We start from the raw sequence: 24,635 nt of genomic DNA, 5'->3' as shown, positions 1-24,635 counted from the left end.
CCTGTCATGTAGCATTTGATATCCTGAGAGTTGCTAATGGGATTATTGTTTTTGAACATATACAGGTTGAAAGGCATGATGTTATTGCTACTCAGGTGCTTCCACATATCATGGTCTGGACTTGTCCACCGACCTGCTAGCACATCATAGTCTCTCCGTCCCATGTGGATGAGCTTTGTGAGGGGATCATACAGTCCTCCATGGTAGCCGATGATGATCTGGAAGTTGGGATTGGTGTCCATATAGATCTCCCCATATGCTGTGTATAGTATCTGCTTAATCATTAATCCAGTCCCGCTGAAGACAGCCAGAGGAGTGCCAATGTTATCACAGGCTATGTAAAATTCATCGCCACTGCTGAGCTCCATTGCAAAGAGGTGGCCTTGGAGATCATAATACAGGGAGGTGATCTCTGAGCTCGAGTGGTTGTACAGATGGGTGACCTTGGTTGGGCTGGTCAGGTCTGCATAGAAGAACTGCAAGTGATGGCCATGGCTGGTTTTGCTAGAGACTCTCCTTCCTAGGCCGTCGTAGCGGTACTTGACGCTCCAGCCACTGGCTTTGTTGTAGGCTTTGATGAGCAGACCAGCTGAATTGTACTCAAAAATGTCATTGCCTCTTTGCTTCAGGAAGCCATCTTCATCCATTTTGTACTGCACATCCCCCAGTCTAGTAATCCTATCCCTGAGGTCGTATCTGAGGGGAGTAAGACGGGCACTATTCCCCGGACTCAACAAATGGAGGTTTCCATTTAGGTCATAGCTGTAACGCCAGAGTGGTTTGTCATTGATAGACACGGTCTGCAACTGGCCATCAGCATCATACTCATATGAGTACCTTGTTGTGTTTGCATAAGGTCCAACCTTTAGCTCTTTCTTAACAACTCTCCCCATGTTGTCATACTGCACAGTCATCCAGTACATGAGTGACCGGAATATTTCGTACTGGACCTCCTTCATTCTGCCATAGGCATCAAAATGTTTAGTGTGAGTCATGACAGCAGTGGTGATAATCTGGTTGATATCGTAGTAAATGACTCCAAATTTACCAAATTGCTCAGTTTTGCCCGACACATCATCATACCTGTAGAGATCGATGGGTAAAGGTGTCTCATTGATGACTGCTTGCATGCTGGTCACCCTAAAACTGTTGTCATAATTATAGTCAAAACGTGCATTCACCATGCCTTCCTCAGTGAAGCGGAAAATCTGCCGATCAATGAGGGGTCCTATCTGCCTGTATCTGATGGTACATGTGAACCCTTCATTCTGCAAGTTTATTGTCTTCAGCATGCCAGCAGTTTCATCATAGGTGAAACTGATCTTTGTGGTGTCGTAGAGCATCTCAGCTAACTTGGACAACTTTCCATACTTGTAGATGACACGTCTCCCTGTCCCCAAGTACAATGTGTGGAGGAGCTGCTCATCCTCTGTGAAATCCTGAATTACTGAGGCGTTGCCTTCTGGGGGTCGGTAGATGTTCCTGTAGTAACCGATGGAACGGATGGTTTCTAAAGTCTGCCGGGCAACGTTGGGCATGGTCACCGATGACAGACGGTCATTCTTATCAAACTCAAAGATGTACTGTCTCTGGCTGTGAAGGAGCAGCACCATGGACTAGGCGGGAAGGAGAAAGGAATAGATTACAATGCTGGTTTTCAGGCAAAATCGTTCTCAATTCTAAACAAATCTGCAAAATTCTCCAATTCAGAGAATAGGGCAAGTGAAATAAATCCATGCACCCATAGGATGAAACAGTATGTGACAGTATGCAGCTGTATGGCCCATCACGTAACCCCAAGCAGAAGTGATCTGGAGGCAGAAGCAGCTATTGCAGTGAGGAAGAGCTAAGTTTAGAATGCTCATCTGTTCAAATCAATACCATGTCGCTGTCTCTACTCAAGTTCTCCACATCAATTGCTTTTCCAAACCAAATAAATAAAACTGGTAGAGAGACTCAAACAATGCTTGAAGAAGTACCCTCCTGACATCTTCCAATGGCCAAATAACTCATTGTGTCTGCATATCCGTGGCATGGGGGTTGGAACCTGATGATCCCTGGGGTCCCTTCCAACCCAAGCCATTCTATGATTCTATGATCCTATGATATTCTATTACTCACTTACCAAACTTCTGCTGCCATGCTTATTTCTCAGGTCTTTTTTCTTTTTTTTTTGCATGGAACAACCTACATGGATTGTATAACACAAGGTGCAAATCAACACTTTCTGCTTTTTAAAAGCTACGTTACTGTAGTTTCCTTACACTGATGTAGGGATAAGCTCTACACAAAACTCATGGATAAAAATATCAGCCCCAGCTATGCAGCAAGTGGATCTATGGGACACTGAATAATGGAACAGTGAATAATAATACCAAAAGAAATTAAGTCCCATGTCAATCTACAAGCGCAGACAACAGAAAACCCTGCAAAGTGTTTACAGCGGTCTGGCTGAATTTGTGCCTGGTGCTTTTTATAACATGTACTTCTCATGGAGCAGGAATGGGCTACCCAAAGAACTGAGAAGGTCAGACTGTGTGAGTTGTTTTCACATGGAAAATCCTACTGGAAGTCCCTACTGTTTACTCCTCTGAATTCACCTGGAGATATTTCATATTACAGTTAGCTCAGAAAAAGAATGCTTTGCCTAAAACTCAAATGCCAAAGCTCTACAGGATTTACAGGATTAAGACATGCTCTCAGTGTGACTGGGAAAGAATACTGTCCTCAGGGGTATTTTTCATGCTATTTTCAACTGATCTTTGGTAGTTTGCTACTGAAGTTCCTACATGTGTCTTAGAACAGGCAGAATACACAGAATGGTATTGTACCATAAGGACCAGTAATTAGCTGATGTGAAGTAGCGTGGCTGAAATCAAAGGACTAAAGCCCATTTCCACCAAATGCACCACCAGTGAGGAGTAAGAGGACTCTCACTTTCTCCAGGTAAGTGTAGCTCCATGATTTGCCATCAGCAAAGATCCTGGATGTAATTCTGCCAGACTGATCGTACTCCATCCTTTCTGACATTGTGCCCCTCTGAATGCCTGCAATGTGTCCTCCAGGGGAATAGGTCACATTGACCCCGTTGAGTCTGCTGCTGGGTGACCAGAGGCTGGGCCTCCCGGCCTGGTCATAGAGGATGCGGAGCGTGAACTTGCGGTGGTCATCATAGATTTTCTCTGTTCTTGTCACACGATCGAAGTCGAGGGACAGCAGGTTTCTGTTGTGAACCTACAGGAGGGAGACAGAGAATTAGGAAGCTGGAAATTCAGTTGCAAAGACTGCTCTTGTTTCACCAAACACCTCTTTAGATCACACTGTAGGCTATCCAGGTGTCCATTGCCTCTGGATAAGATTTTCAAGACCAAGTGCTGGCGTAACAATTCTTGACTTTAGTGAGGACAGAAGCAAAAAAACAGTAGATACTTCTGAAACATCACCACAGTGGAGGAATATTGCCCATATCCCAAACCTAGGCTTAGGAGTGATACAGCAGATGTCGCATAGACCTACAGAAGATATAATGATAAATTGTTGCAAGGAATATTTGCAAAATAGTCTGCTCATTAAATCATAGAATCATAGAATCATCAAGGTTGGAAAAGACCTCCAAGATCATCCATTCCAGCCATAAACCTATCACCAATACTTCCCCACTAAACCATGCCCTTAGTACCACAGTCTGGGATTATACAGATTTTACTTTCATGGACATAAAAAATTAATAGAAAAAGTGAATGTTGTGTCAACGCGGTTGAAAGTTGAGCTTTTCTCTGAGTTCACTGCATGCATTGGAGGTGAAGCCTTCCACCTGAGATGAAATATGGAGGCTTTGAGCACGGCAGATGTTACACAGAGCAGCGATAGCTGTAGCTTCAGTTTCATTGTCCCGGGGTTATCCTGTGTTGCATAATTACACTTCTGTTACCTCCACTGCCTGTGCATTTCCAAAGATCAAAGGTATCTACTTCAAAGGTAGGAGAAGGAATACATTTTGATTCAGGGATTGTAGTGCACAGCATCACAAAAAGGACCTGATAATACAACTCATGTTTAGCTGCATGTGCAAGATTTATAAAACCACACCACCACAGCAGTAGAATATTGCACAAGGATGAAAACCCCACGTTCCCAGTATGAGCTTGCCAGTGAAGACTGCTGCTTCTCCATAGCACCACTTTTGAACCTTTTTCAGCTGGTGAACCTCTTTTTTTCCAGAAAGGTGCAGATTTTTCTTGGGTGAATTGCAAATTCCAACAGCTGATTTTTTTTTTTTCTGTTTCCTTCAGCTGTTGAAAATAAATCAGAGTTTTTAGGTCGCTTCAGGGTGTTCAGGCTGCAAGTGAAAATAGCCTTATCCTGCTCTGGGTAAAACCAACACTCCTGACCCCAGCATGGCCCTCAGCCCTGGTGCAGCTTTGATCTTGGCTATTACCTTAGGGTATATTGAATTCCCACTATACTTTGAGGGATGTGGGAGTATCTGAGAGCTCAGCAGGTACAGAAAGGATGTGGTAGAGACCATGGAGAAGTGGTATGCTGAATTCCATGTGAGACTTGGAGGAATGGGAGAGGGAAAGGCAGGAGCACTGCTGTGCTTTCAGTGCTGAAACCCGAGGAATGGGCACACTGCAAAGTCAGATGTCAAAAGGAGTCTTAGGAGTGGAGGATGGAAAAGGCAAAACCATGGATGAGGCCAACTGAGGCAGAAGACATCTGTGCTGTAACACAGATTAAGAGCAATAGAACAGTGGAACGCCTTGAGAAAAGAGAGAATGTGGAAAGATAGATAATGCTCCAATTAAACGTGTTGCAGTATTTAAAACAGAATGCAAATGGCAGCGGGAGAAAGGAAATCAGCCAAAAGCCCATTCTAAGAGGCAAGCTGGGAAATAATTAAAAAGGTATCAAAACTCTAAGTACAGGTTCACATGTGTAAGCAATGGAGCAATTTGCTATCTCATAGGTGCTTGCTGCTGTACATACAGAAACAGAAGTGGCAATTGCTTGCAAAAAAAAAAGAAAAGAAAAGCAGGAAGGAATAACATCTCTGCCTTCCATCTATTCACGGAACAGCTCCAGCCCAGCATCTGCAGCTCCTTCTGCTCCTGTTCTCTGCCAAGGGAGCTGGAAAGATCTCTTGCAGGGCTGGGACAGCGATCTGGGTGGGAATTGGCCTCCCTGATCCGTTTGCCAGCAGCAGCGTCATGCACTGACTGGAAACACCAAGTAACAGTGGTCCTGTGTGGAGCCCAGAGTTGGACTCAGTGATCCTTACAGGTCCCTTCCAACTCAGGATATCCTACGACTCAATGTTAACAGGCCCAAGGGTAGCTCTTAAAGTCAGTTCAAACCTCTGTATCCCATTACAGGTGCTGTAAGTCATCCCACCCTCCCTACTCTCTGGCAAGGGATTTCTGCAGGGCTAGTTGGAACCAGTCTCCTTTTTCATGATTTTTTTTATGATTTATTTTCTCCTGCTCTCCCAACACAACTTTTCCACTGCAGTGCCAACAGCCACCCCTCAGGGTGATGGGCAAAGTGAACCTGACACTGCCAGATAGCCTCTGAGCAGGGGCTAAATCTTTTCATCCTTGTTCAAGGGCATGCCTTAAACAGAAGCAAATTTCCTGCAGGAGCTCTGACAAGGCTGCAGGCTTCAGTCCAACGAGTGTGTTTTATGGTGAGCAGCTAAATAAGGTGCCATCCTACAGCCCACAGTCCTCATCTTGGCAAGAGCTCTGAAAAGCTTTTGCAAGAAGCTGTTGCCCCTTCAGAGCATTTGACAAAGCCTGCGATCAGCACAAGACTGAGGGAGAGTAAATATTAACCCATAGTGCACTTGACCTCCCTCTGCAGTGGGTAACCCCAAACTTACATTCTACAGCACTTCCATTTGATCCCTTAGTTTGCTCTGGAAAAACAGGAACACAAACGTGCCAACATCTCTGATCTCTCCAATGTTTCCTATGGAGCTCCTTCAGTTTAAATTATAATTAAACAGCATGCATTGATCTCCCTGAGGGTGCAAGAGCACAACAAGGGAAGATTTCTCACAAAAAGGCAGCGACAACCGTCAGCAGAAGAGCGCAAACAATACTTCAGCAATGAGAACTCCAGGAGCCAACAACATCCACGTGATAAATGGTTGCCTACAAAGCAATTTCCTCAGAGAACTGGTATAAAATTATTGGGGTGGCCACATCTGAGCCTCAGCTCCTTGCAGAAGTTCTGGAGATGATGCAGGACTGTCCTCATTAGTGGACACACCAGTACAGTTGGTGGCTTATCCGAAGAGACCTCTCTGGTCACACTGGTTCTGGTGAGTCTTTGGGACACACGGTCGTGGTGCCACTGTTGACTTGGTCTTGGGAAAAAGGAATTGAACTGCAATGCAATGATTAAATAACCAAGAAAGCTGAGGCAGCAGCTCTGTCTCTGTTTGCTGTCCTGTTTGTTTCATTGCCAGAGATTGTTCTACATCCTTCCTTATTGAAAAATTCATGTTTGTTAAAAAAAAAAGCAAAAGGAAAGAAGGAGCTGTGTTCCTCAGAGTGGTTTATCTAATGCTCACTGCAGATGGGGTCTGTGCTGCTGTTGGCCAAGGAAGGATTGAATTGGTGGCCAGACAATTAGCAGATACCTTGCTGCTGTATGGGGGATCAGAGAATTGCAGTTTTTCATAGAGGATGAGGGATCTGAGAAGGGAAAAGGGCTGCTTTGATACATTTGTGCTGCTTTCATAGAATCATAGAATCACTAAGGTTGGAGAAGACCACTAAGATCATCCAGTCCAACCTTCAACCCATCCCCACCAAGGCCAGCAAACCATGTCCTTCACTGCCACATCTACTCTTTTCTTGAACACCACCAGGGACGGTGACTCCACCACTTCCCTGGGCAGCCTGTGCCAGTGCCTGACCACTCTTTCTGAAAATTTTTCTCCTAACATCCAACCTGAAACTGCTGCCTGGCCAAGTGCAGCATCACATCAGCGCTGCTGGGAGTGGGGAAAAGGCATCAAGGCTGTTCTCTTCACTTCATCCATGAAGGAGTCCCTGCCTTGTGCCTTATTCTTGCCATGAAAAACACCTGCACTACATTATTTCCTAGGGTGGTTTGAGGAGGCAGCTGAGAAATTGGGCTTGTTGTGCCAGGAGCTGTTTGAGCTCATGGCAATGTGCCATCCATCCCCTGCGAACATGACAGGAAGGGTCACAACTCATAAAGCACGGATGTGTGCGATGGCAGCTGAGAGGATGCTGGTTGCAGGGGAACTTCACCCTTCAGGCTGGATATCAGGAAAAGGTTCTTCACCGAGAGGGTGGTGGGCATGGAATAGGCTGCCCAGGCAAGTGGGCATGGCCCTGAGCTGCTGGAGCTCAAGGAGAACCTGGACAACGCTCTCAGACACATGGTCTGATTTTTGGGTAGTCATGTGTAGAGCCAGGAGTTGGACATGATGATCCTTATGGGTCCTTTCCAACTTGGGATATTCCATGATTCTGTGATTTTGCAGGGGCCAGGTGCTGCTCTTCCCATCTCAGAGACCTCCTGGGGAGATGCGGGGCTGCAGCTTTGCTGGGTGAGCTCCTTCCCCATGGAGCACCATGGCTTCGCTGCTGTCTTATGGGAGCAGTGGGGTGAAGGAAAGTGGTGATTTACTCACACATGGCAGAAAACGCTCAAGTTTCCCCAGACGAACAAAAACATGTTGAACTGAACTTTGCTAAGCTTCCCCCTTGCCAGAGAAAGCAGCAATTACTGGCGCGAGGGGAGAGGAGAACGTGACATGGAATATGTTAAATGCCGGGCAGTCCCTGGGGAAGCAATTAGCACCTTGTAGGTTTATGGCTTAGGGGTGCAGATGCTGCCATGCAGGTACAGACAGTCTGCTTAAAACTCCTCTTCATCCTCAGATGCTTTGAACCCCTGAACAGAGCCGTAACTGAATCCTTCCATGATGTAAGGTGCTCTTCTGCTTCGCTAGGAGCGGGGACAGCCCCCAGTAGGCTCAAAATGTGAATAAATGCTGGCAGATTTATAGGGACCCAAGTAAGCGGCCTGAAAATTCATTCTGCAAGTGCTTTTCCAAATGCAGCGCAATATAAAACAAAGACACATTCTGCTTTTGCATCTGAAGTGAAGATTTTGGAAGATAAAACTGACACGGGCAGCTGAGCTGCTGTGAAATGAAGGGGAACTGCTTTGAACACCAAATAGCTGCAGCACAGCTGCAGATTGGAGAAGTCTCCTTCCAGAGACAGACTTGTCTGGTAATTGTGTTGGTTATTAAAATAAAGTTATATATATGTACGTAAAACAAAAAAACCCATCCCAACCCAAACAAGAAGATTGATGCCAAATGAACTGCAGACATACAGTAGTTTCCAGTGATGGAGCAGGTGCCAGCTTTCCCTCCTGTTTGCAAAGCTATTCTCCTGATAACAAAAAGGAGTGAGTGTGTGAGGCTGTAGATGCAAAGGGAAAAGAGCAGAGCCCGGGCTGGGGAGGGTAAAGAGCAGCACTTGACAAGTGCGAGTGAAAAATCACGCCGAGGTGGCAGGGGTCACGCAGCAGGGAACAGGGGGAGGTGCAGAGCAAGGACTGGGAAATGTATATTCTGAAAGCAGAGCATGAATATTTAGTGCAAAGCTTGAGTGTGAATAAACAGCTGCAGTCTACTGGCAGCAGGAGCATTGCACAGCACTAAACCTGAATTTGCCAGGTACTGAGCAGTTCCCCAGGAATAAGCCCATGACTTGGAATGGGCTGCCCAGGGAGGTGCTGCAGTCACTGTCCTTGGAGGTGTTCAAGAACCGTGGGGATGTGGCACTAACAGGACATGGTCAGTGGGCATGGTGAGGGTGGGTTGGACTTGGGAATCTTAGAGCTCTTTTCCAACCTTAATGATTCCATGATTCTATGACTCTGAGAGCACCACTGGGCTGCAGTTATTGATAACACTTCAGGGAACAACAGCAATTGCAACCTGAGCCTCTGTCTTCAGGAGGTTCAACAGATGAGCAAGTTTTGGGAATCTCATGATTTTTCTGAGGCAGCACAGTGAACGATACTGCTTACAAAGCTTTCAGTGCTCAGGTCTATGTTACTGCCTGTAGTACAGGTTGAAAAGCATTCTGGTATCTAAAGGGAGCTTATAACGAAGAGGAAGACTGACTTTTTACACGGTCTGTTAGTGATAGGACAAGGAGGAATGGCCTTAAAGGGGGGAGAGTTAAATTAGATGTTAGGAAGAAATTCTTTATTCAGAGGGTGGTGAGGCCCTAGCACAGGCTGCCCAGAGGAGCTGTGGGTGCCCCATCCCTGGAGGTGCTCAAGGCCAGACTGGATGGAGCCCTGGGCAGCGTGAGCTGCTGGGAGATGTCCCTGTCCATGTCAGGAGCTGGAACTGGAGAGGCTTTAAGGTCCCCTCCAATGCAAACCGTTCTACGATTCTTTGAAAATACTTGCACTAATTGGTGCAGTATTTAATGGCTATGACTGTTTCTTGCATGCTTGAACAGCCTGACGTGATGGTTGAATCTGGAGTGTCCGACAGGAGGCGATGCATTCTCAGTGATGCAGAGGTCTCACAGGGAAACCACAAGTACTGTCTGTGACGGTTAAGAGAATGTCAGCACATAAGGAGACATAAGGATATATTCAGGCCGTAAAGGCTGCATCACTGAGGATGAACAGTTATTCCTCTGTCCTGCAGCCACATCCCTATTGCAGACACCAGACATCAGCCCTGTCCCTTTTTGTCACGCAGCTGGAGACTGATGAGATGGGAAGTGGAGCCCAGCACTCCTCACACTCACCCTCAGGCGACGTCCAAAGACGGTGACCTGCCCCCGTGCTTGCTCCTTCCTCTGCCTCCACTCCACGAGATTGAGGCCGTTGTCGATGGGCAGGGTGACGTTCCTCTTGCCCACGGTGGGGTTGACGGTGCCAGCCAGCAGATGTGGCTCAGTCTGCAGGGCCACCTCCATGCCATTGGCCAGCATCAGTCTGAGAGAGCCGTCAGCACCGATGTAGTAGCTGTTTCGGACTTGGTCTGAAGACAGAAAAAGGGATCTTTTAAAATGGCTGCCCAGCGATACAGCCCCTGCCTTTCTCTTCCTTACTCTTCCAGGCTTCTCTAACATTGCTGCTGGTTGTAACCGAATGCACCGGCCCTCACTGGGGAGGTGATCATCCCTCTGTACTCAGCCCTGGTGAGGTTGCACCTCAAGCACTGTGTTCAGTTTGGGGTCCCTCACTATCAGAAAGACATTGAGGCTCTGGATTGTGTCAAGAAAAAATTTCTTCACAGGAAGAGTGGTGACGCATTGGAACGGGCTGGCAAGGGAGGTGGTGGAGTCATCGTCCCTGGAAGTGTTCTAGAAAAGGGTGGATGTGGCACTGAGGGACATGGCTTAACGGCCTTGGTGGGGATGGGTTGATGGTTGGACTAGATCATCTTAGTGGTCATTTCCAACCTTATTGATTCTATGTTTCTACTCCATGGTTCACCTGTCCTACTCACAAATTGGTTGTTTCACCAGTGAAAAAAGAGATGGACAATCTCTTTCTAATTCTGACAATATTCTGCACCTCCAAGTCTTGCAAAAAATCTTAGAATACCCCAGCAAAGGACACGGGTTCAAACCTCTACCTCTAGGCTAGCTTAAAGACCACTGATAAAACACTGGGTGGTGAGATATTTGTTTTAAACCACAGTCCCAGTGAAAACTGTCCATGTTTTTGTATCCCAAAGGTCCCAATTTCACTACAGTATATGAAAAAGTGGGGCCACCCACTTTTCTCAGCTTATTCACTACCTCGCGAGTGACAGGAAATTGCACAGCGAGCTAATGCCAACCAGCTCCCCCAGCAACAGCCAAACCCTTCCACTTGGGAATGCTTTCAGGAGTCAACCAAAGACCTCGTGTTTGGAGAGAAAGCAGAAGCACTAAGCTCCCATACATCTGGCCTCAGCTAGCTCCTGAAAGACCAGCAGATTTTGAGGCCAGGATTTGGGAGTTCAGAAGTGTTAGAGAACGATATCCTGTGCACATCTTTCAGGAACCAGCAGGCTGAAACCTCGTCCTTTGGAACTCCAGCTGGTGCTGCTTTCTGCAGAGAGCAGCTCATGAAGGGTAAGAAAGCACGAGGCTTGCTGAGTGCAGAATAGCTTTAAAAGCACATTATACAAAGAGTGACTTATCTAAAGCTCCTCAAATGCTGGAAAGTATTACCATTTCTATCTCCCAGGCTGCCATAAATACCTAATTGTGAATAAAAATACCCCTTAAAAATTCATGTCAATTGTTTTTCCGTTCGGAGGCAAGTCAGGTTTTGTTCACTAGCTGCTCTGCCATATCTCAGCAGGAAACGAGGTCACAGCAAAATTACCATCTCCTGTCTGGCTGAAATAGATCAGCAAAAAAGCACAGTTTGGTATAATTAGGAAAGGAAACCTGACACCAGTTGGTCTCTGTTACTGCGAGTCTGATCCTGCTCTGGCTGCAGCCAGCTGGAGCCCTGCCACACTCATCTCAGCAGGGCCACAGCTCCGCGTCCTGTACACAGTTAACCTCATGATGGTGTGAAAGTGCTGTGGCACTGGGTTTTGCCACTATAAATGTACAGCAGTGATTCACAGCGTAGATCCAAGCACTTTGGCTATACCATTGTGATGGTCTTTTGACATAGATCCAAAGGGATCGAGCCCTTGATTTTCCAGAGAGAGGCCACAGTCAGCTGGCTTTGGCTCGTTAGTTCTTAGATGCTTGGTGTTGTGAAAAACATGGTAGGAGAAACAAACTGGTGAAATATCTCTGCACAGCTTATGTATGTCTCCCACCTTCAACGCCAAGAAGGTGGGGAAATACTCTCTGTTATTCACTGGACACGTGGCGTTCCTTTTGTGTCACACAACCATTGGTGATGGTGGATTATCCCTAGAATGTCACACTGTGAGGGATGGAAATCATAGAATCATAGAATTGTTTGAGTTGGAAGGAACCTTTAAAGGCCATATGGTCTGACTCCCCTGCAGTGAACAGGGATACCCACGGCTCCATCAGGTGCTCAGAGCCCATCCAGTCTGATCTTGAATGTCTCCAGGGATTAGGCATCTACCAAGTCTCTAGGCAACCTGCTCCAGTGCCTCATCACCCTTATTATGAACAACTTCTTCCTGATAGCCAATCTAAATTGCTGCTCTTTTAGTCTGAAGCCATTTCCCCTTGTCCTATCACAAGACAAATCCTCCACTTTCAAGGTTTTTCCAAGATAAGACTCTTCTTGGCTGTTGAAGGCATTTCTCATGGGCTACCTGAAATTGAGGTGCCATTTGATACTGTGCTTTATGCTCATTTGACTCTGTTTTTGCACTCTATTTTGCCCTTGAAAAACTACTCCCTTTGTCAGTAGTCCAGAGGACAAAATCCCACAGAAGTGCCAAGGAGTCTGTAAGCTATACAGGCTCCTACATCCCTCCTATAGGAACCCATAACTTTCTGGAAATGCCTTCTCCTGGATATATGGAAAAAGTTTCTGGATATAAGGAAAAAATCTTTTACAGTAAGAGTGGTGAAGCACTGGAACAGGCTGTCCAGAGAGGTGATGGATACTGTGTCCCTGTAGACACTGGAGTTGGACTAGATGGCCTATAAAGGTCCCTTCCAACTCAACTGATGCTATGATTCTCTGAAAGTGCCTTTCTGCTGTCCTGCCCAAGCCTGCAAGTGCCAGTTTTGCCTCACAGCTAATGAATAGCTCAGAGTCCTTGCTCCAAGTGATACCTTAGTGGTCACCTTGAGGTGACATGTCTTTCTCACCAGGAACACCAGGCATATACTTAGCATCTCTAAGTCCTAATGCAATAGTTATTGTATGGGTGTGTATTTGGCTTTTCTGACCCTGATACCTACCTTGGATAAGACAGGAGGATGCTGAAAGCTTTGCACAGTGCTTCATTCTGACCTTGGGGCTTAAGGGCTGGGAAATGCTTAGCATGGGACAGAGGATCCCAGGAGGTGATGGGGTCTGTGAATAAGAGTCTACAGTTGTGAGGAGAACTACAGCTAAGGACTTCTGAGCACCTGAGCTCTAACTCCTACCAAGAACATCAGGATTTAGGCATTTAAATACCTTCATGAGATCTGTTTCTGGTTTCTGTGTGGAGCCATAAAACGTCTCCATTTCACGCTGACTGCAGCCAGAGCTTGCTAACAGTGTGATCTAGGCTTCTCAAAAGGTTTGCAAAGGATTTGCGAGAGCTGGCCAGAGCTGTGAGCCCAGAAGGAAAGTGCACAAGCACCTCTCATGCAAAGGGAATCTGCAGAGTGCTTTTTCTCTGGAGAGTAAATGAGCAGGCAAGATGATCAAAGACTTTAAGAACAGCTCCAGCTCCACGCACCCGGAGAGACACTTGGAAGGCAAATTACATTTCAGCAGTGCTCAGTACATCCCTGGACAACTCCAGTGGCCCTTGCTGCAGTTTCTACATCGATGCCAACAACAAGTGCCTCATTTTGGGAATTCACAGTTCCTAACACTTGTGGGAAAGCCACCCACAGAAGGTCGCAGGCCACCTCTGCTGTGACATTACCCAGATCTTCGGTTTGAGATGAGTACGTTTCTTCAGATCCAAATAATTTCGCAATTTTATATTTCTCAAGATGATTAAGCTGTTTGTAATACTGCATGTCCTAATGGTAACAGTGGCCCTGTGCTGGAGGGCAGTACAATGAGATAATTGACCGTGGCACCATTATGTAACCGTGCCTTCAGCTCCGCATGGATAAATCACATTGCAGTCAATTATCTCACTAAAGGGCCCCCCGACAGCGGGCTCTATTGCTTAATTAGGCTCTTGAGGTGAAGCCAACCTCGTGTCTGTGCAGTTGCCAGAGGTCTTAATGCGAGGGGATGGAATGGGGCAGGGTTGGACCTGCTTTGTAGACTGGAGTAAAGAAAAAGAAAGTCATTGTGCTGCCCTCCAGGAATACTGAGTACAGCTTGAAGGAGCTGGCAGCCTCTCAGCTGCCCTCTGCAGTGGCAGGAAAGGAAGCGTTCAGGCATTATAGGCACTTTCTTTTAGGAAAGCTTGCTCTTATTATATGGAGGGGGAGGGAAATGTGTGACTCAGAGACTAGGGAACAAGTGTGACTCTGGAACATGTTGGTCTCACTTGGAGCACTTTGTTCTTTACAAGGGGAAATGATGTTTGACACCCTGCTGCCACTGGTCATAGAACAGACTGAATAAGAACTCAGGAGTTAAGAAAGCAGTGGGGCTGCCAATCCTTTCTCTTGCTCCAGGTTCCAGGGAACAGGAGTGAGGGACTGTAAGGAGGCTTCAGCCTTCAGAACCTGGAGATCCAGATTGGCATGGCTTATGCACAACACCTTCTGCCCCTACCAGAATGTCAGCATGGTGCTACATCACTCACTCCTTCCTCTTTCCTTTCCCACTTCACCACCTTTTCCTCCACCTCATCAGTTCTCCACTTCCCACCACAGGCAGAACCGTGCTCATTTCTGACAGTCACAAATCAGCCCCACCCCCGCTGCCCACATCTCCTTCCTCCTCCATGATTCTCCACACCAGCCCTTGAGTCCTCAGGCCTTTTGGGGACAGAGATGGTCATTTTGTTCTGGATGCTGCCTTCTTACTGTTTGAACAGCCAGTGAACAAAGAATCTGAGAGATTTCTGGTAACTATCTGGATGTCTTTTCCAGGTGGAGAGCGAATGTTACATTGGAAGCCATTAAGAGAACGAAACGAAAGGGTCAGATGGAAGCATGGCTAGATTTATGCAAACCTTTTTTTTATAGCAATAATGGTAATGATGATGGAGGACAATACTGCATGGCAAGGGGACTGGCTGAGAATGAAGCAGAAAACAGCTGCTGGGTAGCTCCAGAGCTAGGGATTGTGGCTAAGTAGGTGTGAATGTGCATCTGCACCAGCACGTGGGGAGCTCTGGGATGCTGAGGATGCAGGTGACTTTTGGTGCTAGGATTACCCAGATGTGTCCTGTTTCCTGATGGATAATCCATTGTGTGCAGCTCAGCTGGGAGAGCGAGAGGCCTGACTCACCTTGGAGCAGGGTGTAGAAGGCTCCCGACGCCGACAAATTGGTTGTTATTGTAACATCATCCTTGCTGGAGGTCTCCACCTGGACGTGCACGGAGCTGTCGGTGTCGCTGCGGAAGCTGCTCACTTGGCCAGTGGGGAAGGTGACGTTGGTCAGGCGGCCAAAGCTGTCGTACCTGAAAGGGAGGATGGAGGGAAGTCAGCAGCACAACAGAGGGGTGGGACGCCGGAATCATCCTACAAAGAGAGACCAGGTCTTGAAGTCTTCACCCAGATACTTCCCAGACAAAGCCCTGCTGTCTGTCAGGACCACCTTAACTTTTTTGGCTTCATGAAAAGAAAACTACAGCTTTTAGCTGGAGAAAAATGAAGCACGGAACAGAAAATGACTAAACAAGTGGTCGTCTCTTTTTTTAGCAATATCTTTCTGATATTTATCACCTGTAACACGCTTCTTGTTTATGTCAGAAAACTTCATTTCCCATTCACTGTGCTGTGATTTACAGAAAAGCTCCAGTCTGTGCATCCTGTCTAGCAGAACTGGGAGTTTCTGAAGAACACCAACTGCTTTGTCTGGTTGTGCACTGAGCAATTCAGCATTTTTTTTTTCTGCTATCTTATTTCAAAAGCTAACATTAAGGTAGTAGATTGGCCACATCAGCTAAAGAGCTGTCCTTTGTGACCATGGAGTAGGGCCCTGGGCACAGCTGAGACCCCTCTATCTACCATGTACCGTTCCTAGGAGCATCTAGAAGGACTGATTTTAATATGTAAAAAAAACAGTTCCATTTTTCACCCCTACCAAGTCCTTGGCTTTTCCAATGAGAGAGTCAAACACAAGCACCATCTGGGAAGGTTTCTTTGATGCGGGCACCTGCCTGCTAAGACCCAGAGGAAATAAGCCACATGCACACAGGTTCCACAGCATATTTTTCAGTGAAAAGAAGCAGCAGAAAAGTGGTGTCTAGAGGCATCCTGAATAGATGGAGCAAACACACCACACTGAGCTGTGCTCGGGGCACGGGGGTGGTAAGTGGCTTCTGGAGGGAGGCTGCTGTAGGGTGAAATGGAGAGCAGTGGGAAGCTCCATTGGCTTTCCCAATGGAGAGCTGTTGGACCTTCTGAGAAGGTGGACCTTCAGGCAAACTATATTTAAACACTCAAGGGGAAATAGGAGAAAAAATTCAGCAAAAGCAATCATTGATAACCATTGGACTTCTTCAAGTCCTACCCATAAGAAAAACACATTATTTGGGGATGCAAAGCAAATGGTGGTTGAGCAGTCATTCTGCAATACACAGCGATGAGCCCCCAATGGAGCACAGCTCAGGGCAACATTCCTCAAAGCGATGAAGTAACACAAATGATATGTTAAGGAAAACAAGCTTAGAAAACACGACTGGCGAGGAAAAGCCAAAAGAAATAAGGGGCTTTACACCAGAGCAAACGAAGTAGGAACCTGCCATCCTAAACATGGTTATTCTGAAGGGGATCTTAATTAATTGCTCTTCTAAAGAGGATGTGACAACAAATAATGAAACAAGGGAGACTGAGGTCAGAAACTGGAGAAGATTTTCCTGGCCAATGGTTGCTCCAAGCAGAGGAGCAGATGGAGCAACCCCACTGACCAATGCTTGTAGGAAGAGGGGAGAGAAATGTGTCAGAATGGGTCTGGCTGTGGCTGATCACCCCTCTTGGTCTGAGTGTTGAGGAACTCTTCATCCTCCTCTTCAGAACTACTCTGAGCTGGGGAAAAAGCCCATGGACCCCATCCAGTAACAAAAAGGTACTCCTGAATTGCAACCTATGGGAGGCCCAGAAGCAGCCGCTGTGCTGTCTCTGCTCTATACAGAAAACCAAGTTTGTTTCTCCTTTTCCATTCCCTTTTTGTCCATATCTGTCCAGTGCTATTACCTTGCTTTTGACAATATGCTGGCAGTGACTTTGTGTGAGGAAGGACTGGCAGAAAAGCAAATTCCTGTCCAAGTTTAATATTTAGCAGAGTGATTAAATAGGTGAGCTCACTGCAAGCCTACCTCTCCCTCTCGGAGCCTGAGACATTGGGACGTGAAATTTTTCTTGCCCGCTGGGCAGAGGGGGAGTTACAAAGGTAGAAGAAAGCATTTGGCCATCCAGTGTCAGCCCATCATTCATGGGATTATCCGAGCATGGAGGAAGGAGCAGCCTTGCCCTTTCCCTTCACGACCTTGGCAACAAACCAGCTACTTGTGAAGTGGAAAAGAAAGGGGAAAAAAAAAGAGAAGGGATGAATTCAGGACTGCGCTGCAGGAGGCTGGCAGGGACCAACGAAAGCCTTTCCAGGTGGCTAGGAGTGCACGGGTTGGACCTAAACCGAATCTCCTTGCAAGAGCCAGAACTAACGCTCTCTCAGTTCCCAGTGCTCTGCTCTCTGTCTGCAGCTCTCCTGTCTGCAATGAGATGGGATGCATTTTGTCAGTGCTTTCTGCACAGTCATTCGCACATCTCCACCTAAAAGAGTATGTAAGTAAAAACGAAAAGCATCACAGAAGACATCTTTATCGCATCTGCTGAGACAGGACACGAGGGACACGATTTAGTCCTTCCCTTGAGCAGACAGAAGGCAGCTACCACTAAAAGCATGTTACGCAATACCCCACATTCTTCCCACCGTGACATCCATTGCTCTCGATATAAAACAGAACTGTAAGGATAGACTTAGATCTCAAATGCTTTGATATTTAAGGAAGGTGGGATCCAAACTGTGCATCTCTGGCTTGATGGTGCTTGGAACTGTAAAGGAAGAATCCTGCTCTGTTTGTATTTCTTAAAAATCAGCTGCCTGTGGAACTGAGCCTGCCTCACCCCTAAAAATACTGGCACAAAACTAGGCGTGCTGCACTGAAGTCTACAGAGTGACTGTGGTGCAACAGAGGTGTGAGTACAGAAGGAAGCAGGTTCACAGATTAGGGAAACGAGAAAAGCAAAAGCCAGGCTGGGGGCAGGGAGTTAGTGTGAGGGACACGTGGCTGCTGTTGCATTTAAGTGCTGAGTCAATGTCCTATGAGTCATATGATTTATCCTAATTGAATGACACTCAGCACTATGCTGACAGTCAGCACAAAACCTGTACTCCGTGCAAGCCCTACTTACTCCCAGCAGCCCTGGGCACCCTCTACAGTGTTCCCAGACATCTGGGTGGGCCTCTTCGCCCAGATAACTAGTGATGGAGCAAGAGGTAATGGCCTTAAAGTTGCTCCAGGGGAGGTTCAGGTTGGATATTAGGAAGAATTTCTTCTCAGAATGAGCTGTGAGGCTGCCCAGGGAGGTAGTGGAGTCACTGTCCCTGGAGCTCTTCAAGAACCGTGGAGATGTGGCACTGAGGGACACAGTGGGCATGGTGGGATGGGTTGGGGTTGGATTTGATGATCTCAGAGGTCTTTTCCAACCTCCTATTGCTTCTATGATTCTGTGGACCTATTATCTCTTAATGTTCCTCCACCCACCCATATGGCTTCCCTAGCACCCTGGGGTTCAATCATGCTACCTGCTCATTTATATTTGCAGCCTCTCATCTCACTAAACGAGACCAAATGGTGTTTTTCTGCTGTTCCACAGTGGTAACGGGTAAATATGCCAAAAAATTCTGCCTGTGCAAACTGGGTTAGAACAGCACAAAAAAAGAGCATGGAAGAATACGACGGTGACTAAATTGCTGTGCGTGCACTTTTCTTTCAAAGACAAAATGAGTCCATATAATAAGCATAATTAAATTTTCTTAATTGCATGACAGAAGTCACACAATGGCAGAGAGCTTCACCAAGAGCAAGAGTTCCCAATTGGGACTTTGTGTTCTGAGAAGCAAGGCTCATTTGGGGCCAGAGCAGCTTGTGCTGGTGTGTTGGAGTCAGTTTAAGATGTCTGCAAATGTGCATTAGGCTTTTGGCACCTCCTTAGTCACCACATTAGCCTCTGTCAGAAGTAACCTCGACCATCTGTGCTTGCTGCATTTGCAAGAGCTGCTGCACCTCTGCCCAGGGACCTTCCAAGTGCTTGCTTTGGGGCTGCAAATAGGTCATGCCTTACAGAGGGAGAAATGCGAGAAGGCAGCACAACTGGGCTGCTCCAGTTTTAATTATTGCTTTTTAATTAGTGGCAAGTGAAGTGTAAAACGCACATACCCACACTGCTTTGAGTGCTGCGGTGGCAGTGTGAAAGGAGTGCTTAATACATTAAATCATAGAATCACAGAATGGCTTGGGTTCGAGGGGACCTTGAAGATCATTTAGTTCCAATCCCCCTGCCATGGGCTGGCTGCCCCCCACCAGCTGAGACTGCCCAGGGCCCTATCCAGTCTGGCCTTGAGCACCTCCAGGCATGGGGCACCCGCAGCTCTCTGAGCAGCAATGCCAGGGCCTCACTGCCCTCTGAGTAAAGAATTTCCTCCTAAAATCTAATCTAAATCTCCCCACTTTTAGTTTAAAACCAACCCCGCTGTCCTATCACTATCAGACCATGTAAAAAGTCATCCCCCCTCCTGTTTATAAGCTCCCCTCATGTACTAGAAGGCCACAATGAGGTTTCCCCAGAGCCTTCTCTTCTCCAAGCTGAACAAGCCCAGCTCCCTCAACCTTTCTTCACAGGAGAGGTGTTCCAGCCCTCTGATCATCTTTGTGGCCTCCTCTGGACCAACTCCAGCAGCTCTGCATCCTTCTTGTGATGGGGAATGAGTGACATGGCTGTGTTTGTTCCTTCCATCTCTGCTTTCAGCCCTATAAAGACACTCACAGAACTCATCCTCAGCTTGGAGAGGAAGGCCAAGTGACTGGCCCTTATGTAGCTGTAGGTGCATGTGGTGTTTGCAGTAAGATAAATCTCCTCCTGCCAGCTCATTCCACAGCTAAGCTCCATAGGCCGTGTTTCCACAGCCTCGGGATTTAGGGGTGGGCTGGTTTCCTAAGACTTCTGTGTTCTCCAAATGCTCGGAAAGCCCCAGAATTAAGGAGATGCTGAAGGATAGGAGCGCGCACACTCCCAGCAAAGAATCCATCACCTGCTAACGCAGCTGCTGCCTCCCATTCAAACCTGCCGCAGAGCCCTGGCATTTGCAATTACAGTGACAATTATTAGGCCAGCAACGGAAGCTGTTGCCATCCATTCCCAATTGGAAACGTATTTAGCTAAGGTTCAATGCACAGAATTAAAATGGCATTTGGTGCTTATGAGGCCTAATTGTTAGCTTGTAAACATTCAGGGCTTTCATTTATCACATTACCATTGTGTAGAGACCTGGGCCTTGGGAATTAAGGAGAGCATCCTAAGTACGGTCTATTCAAAAATCAATTCCTTGCCTGAGTCTCTGAGTTTCCTCATTTTCGCTTTTTCACATTTCATCGGTCTTTTAAAACTACAAGTCAAATAGATTGGAAAAAAAATCACTGTAATAATATTGCATTTAGAGCCAAGTGTCCTCATGTACTTTGCAAACTATATTTTATGTGTGATTATACAGACGCGCATCCGCTGCCTCTGAACAAGCTTCTCTCTTCCCAATTTTTCAAACAACATTAAAGACGACATTAAAAGTAAATCCATACTAGACAAACCCATACTACTCAAATATGTATGAAGGCAAGTCCTCTCCCTAACGACACACAGAACTTCTGACTGCCCAAAGGAGGCAAGTAAGGTCTCTCTTTCCAGCTATTTTTATGATACTCATAATCACCTTGATTCTCCGCTAAACTTGGACTCCAGGCGTACATTCGAGGCTCAAAATATGACCTCACAACTTAGCGAGAGGATTGGAGAAGTGCTGTTTTGTCTTGGCACATACTGGAGTTTCACAGCAAAGGAACAGTGATGACGAGTGAATGACATTATCATGGAGAAGCTATGGAGAAAAGTAATCTTGCTAAAAGTGACACGAAAAGGATAGAGAACAAAAGCCAAAGGGGCTTGTGTTTCTTGTGCTTCAGTCTGCTACAGTCACAGAAAGAGACCCTCACTACCCCTACTCTAAACCAAGGATGCCACCAAATCCCATAAAACTCAGTGTGTGACCTGAGATATCAGCTGGTGATAAAGGGATGTTATTAATGCAGCAAGCTAGCTTTCCCAAAGTCAAGAGGTGGCTGCTCCTCTAAAGGTAATGAGTGCTATTTATCTCTGGCTTTGACTGCACAACCTTTGTGCCAACTATGATGCAGATAGAGTCTGTATCTCACTGTTGGGTAAATGCTGACTACAATCCCTTAGCACAAGAAAGACATGGAGCTGTTGGAGCGGGTCCAGAGCGGGGCCATGAAGACGTTAAGAGGGCTGGAACACCTCTCCTATGAAGACAGGCCGAGGGAGCTGGGCTTGTTCAGCTTGGAGAAGAGAAGGCTCCAGGAAGAGCTCACTGCAGCCTTCCAGTACTTGAAGGGAGCTTTCAAGCAGGAGGGGACCCACTTTTTAGATGGGCAGATAGTGACAGGACAAGGGATAATGACCTTAAACCGAAAGAGGGGAGATTTAGATTAGATCTTAGGAGGAAATTCTTTACTCAAAGGGTGGTGAGGCACTGGCACAGGCTGCCCAGAGAGCTGTGGGTGCCCCATCCCTGGAGGTGCTCTAGTCCAGGCTGGATGGGGTTTTGGGCAACTTGATCTGGTACTTGGAACTGGATGATCTCTGAGGTCCCTTCCAACTCAAGCCATTCTATGATTCTGTGATTCTGATTCTATGATTCTACAATTTTATGATAACCAATTCTGGTCCCCCAGTCACCCAGATCAGAGCACGAAGCACCAGCTGCTGCTGGTGTGGGACGGGACCTCTGATGAGTCCTGAGGATGCCAGGAAGCCATCCAAGGTCTTTCTCTATTAAACAGAGTCCTATGTTATGGGTCAAAACTTCCCTTATCTTCTGTTATAGGAGGTACCACATTACCCACTGCACTCCAGTCAGCCCAGAGACACTTCTTGGGAAGTCCACAAGAAGGTTTTGAATTTCTCGGCTTGTCTGCAGTGATGTGTGAGTACTTAACTCTGTGTTGGAGGAGGTGACATTCAGAACTAAATGGGCACACAGAGGACCTATGTGAAAGAGCCTCATCTGGGTTAAATAGTGCAGAGAAGGTTTGACTTTGGCTCAGAAGGAAATCGAATTAACGTACACTGATACCATCTCAATGAGCTAATCAAGATAAATGCCACATTCTTGATTTAAATAAATACAGTAAAAAAAAAAACAAAAAACAAAAATCTGTATTCTGCAGTAGAGATAAACAGCAACCGCTAACAAGCTATGTGAAGGCTGGTAGTGATTTTTTCATGTCAAGTGAAAAAGCTGCAACAACAGAAGCAGTCACACAGCATCCTTTGTCTTTGACTTCAGCTGAACAACAAGAAACTGCTAACTTGGCAGTGTTTCCAGACCTACTTCCTTTGCCACTGATTACAATGTTACAGGCTGAATGGGAAGGCAAGTCTTTAATCCAGTTACTGGACAGGCTGTTTCGTAGGGCATTAATTGATGGTGAATGTCAAGGTCTATATAGTACTAAAAACCCTCAAAGAAATCTTAGATAGGCCTTTGGGGACAGGTTAATTACTGGAGGGAATTAAGTTTCACTCTCAAAGGAAGGAGAAACTGCATGCCATTAGATGCTGAACCTTGGTGCTAAACCCAATAAAGGAGGATTGTTACAGCAAGCATTGGTGAAGGAAGTGTGCAGAAAAGAGCTACGGTGAGCAGGTCCCCTTCCCCTGCTGAAATGAAGGGCCAGTGTGCCAATCTGAGCCCTAGGAGGAGCTGGATTCCCTGGTATGCCCTTGAAATAAGCCTCCAATAGTAGGACAACACAGTCCTCCTCCTTCTCTCCTGAGTCACACCAGCATGCCCATATATCACAGCTCTTCACAGCTATAACTGAGAAATGCCCTGCTGAGAGCACCGACCCAAACAGAACTAGGGATGCTGGATGTATACATACGTAGTGTTGTCACTCTTGCAACACCATTGCTCTTCTGTGGTGGTGCCTGGTTTATGATCCTCCACAGACAGTGAGGTAAAGGTAAATCTTACAGGGGTGTTCTTCATGGGGCCACTGCTGCAATGGAAACTCGCCAGCTGAATTTATGGTTACTCTTAACTTTTAAAGCAGTGGTGTCCATCCCGCCTGGGGCTATAAACAACCATTATCTGCAGAGAGAACCATCAAGCTTTTCCTCAGAGTCAGATCTGATATCTTTATTTCCTTGGCCACGAGCAAAATGGAAATATGAGCTTCACCTTCCCCCTTAGCCAAGCTTGAAAAAAACTCAGAGCACCTGGCAGTCGCTCATGATCACAGGATTTCTCTAAATCACTTAAACTTCCAAATTCCCCCATGTTCCGATACAGAAACCAATAACCTGAAGGTTGAACCTTTCAAACATTGATCTGTTCTCCATCGTCTTCTTTGCCTTCTTGGGTATCAAGGAATTTACATTTCAGCCTGCCATGCCTGTGGTTTGAGTTTGACTCATGCATATCTTCTATCTGGTGAAAATATATCTTAAGGAAGGCACCCAGAGTCGTGATGTAAGATACCAAGAAATGGAGAATATACTGCTCCTCACAGTTGGTTGCTCTACCATTAAGCTAATCTCAGCCTTAAAAAATTACACCATCCTGTCAACTTGCATGTCTCTGTGTTTGCTTTCTAGTCCCTTGCCCTTCTCCTGCCTTTCTCTGCTAGACTGAGAGTCCTTCTGTAGATGAGCTTTGTGCTGACATGCTGTGATTCAGACAATTCCCACTCTTCATCATGATAAGATAAACAGATCCAGCTGTTCTAGTTCTCCAGCATAATGCATTTTCTCCTTGTGAATGTATTTTTGTACATTTTTCTGCACACTGTTCAATTCTCCCCAGCCTTCATAAACTGAAAACACCAGAACTGTCTCATCAATGCTGTGCAGTGAGAAAATCAGCTCCCTTCTATTCACTGTAAGTAGAGTGTGATGAGTAAACATATTCATTTTATTTGTCCATCCAAGCAACAGGTTAGACAAATTTGCCATGGAATTATGCTGAGAGATCATACTGAATGGCTTGGTGGTTTGATCACTACAACCTCGGAGACCCAATGCTCAGCCCTGTTCTTCAGATGTGGTCTATTAGATGTGTTACCTTCTTGCATAAGAACATATTATGTTTAAATGAAACTTAGTTTATCAATAAATCTAAGTATCTCACCTTTATTTACTAATCTTCTCATTTTATCAGTTCTGGTTTTCTACTCTTTTTTTTTCCAGTTTATGCATGCAAAACCTGGATTGAATCCAACCCTGTCGATTCACCCAGAACAACCACACTGTGTGATCTTCTGTTGCTGACTACCTTTTCTGAGAATGCTCATGAGCCTTTTAATATGCACTTTCCACAGAGGGGGAGACTAATCTGTTTCACAAGTCCCTTGTGGAGAGGATAGGAGAGCATAGGACAGGATGGGAGGGGAGGGGAGGGGAGGGGAGAGGAGACGGAGAAGAAGGAGAGGAGAGGAGAAGAGAGGAGAGGAGAGGAGAGGAGA

General features: G+C 46.3%; 1 protein-coding gene across 5 annotated transcripts in view; it reads right to left on the bottom strand.

Moving 5' to 3' along the window:
• TENM4 (teneurin transmembrane protein 4) overlaps positions 1 to 24,635 on the bottom strand; it is a 593,977-nt gene that overhangs the window by 15,139 nt on the left and 554,203 nt on the right. For all 5 annotated transcript variants that reach the window (XM_021382894.1, XM_021382902.1, XM_021382887.1 and 2 more), the window contains 4 exons: positions 15,100 to 15,272; positions 9,828 to 10,063; positions 2,938 to 3,234; positions 2 to 1,616 (listed from right to left, as the gene is read on the bottom strand). In XM_021382894.1, the coding sequence (XP_021238569.1) occupies positions 2 to 1,616; positions 2,938 to 3,234; positions 9,828 to 10,063; positions 15,100 to 15,272 (2,321 nt within the window). The remainder of the gene's footprint in view (position 1; positions 1,617 to 2,937; positions 3,235 to 9,827; positions 10,064 to 15,099; positions 15,273 to 24,635) is intronic.

The sequence above is a fragment of the Numida meleagris genome, chromosome 1, assembly GCF_002078875.1.
Source record: "Numida meleagris isolate 19003 breed g44 Domestic line chromosome 1, NumMel1.0, whole genome shotgun sequence".
Lineage (NCBI taxonomy): Eukaryota > Metazoa > Chordata > Aves > Galliformes > Numididae > Numida > Numida meleagris.
Note: the sequence above shows the minus strand (reverse complement) of the source record. Positions and strands in the feature narration are given on the sequence as shown.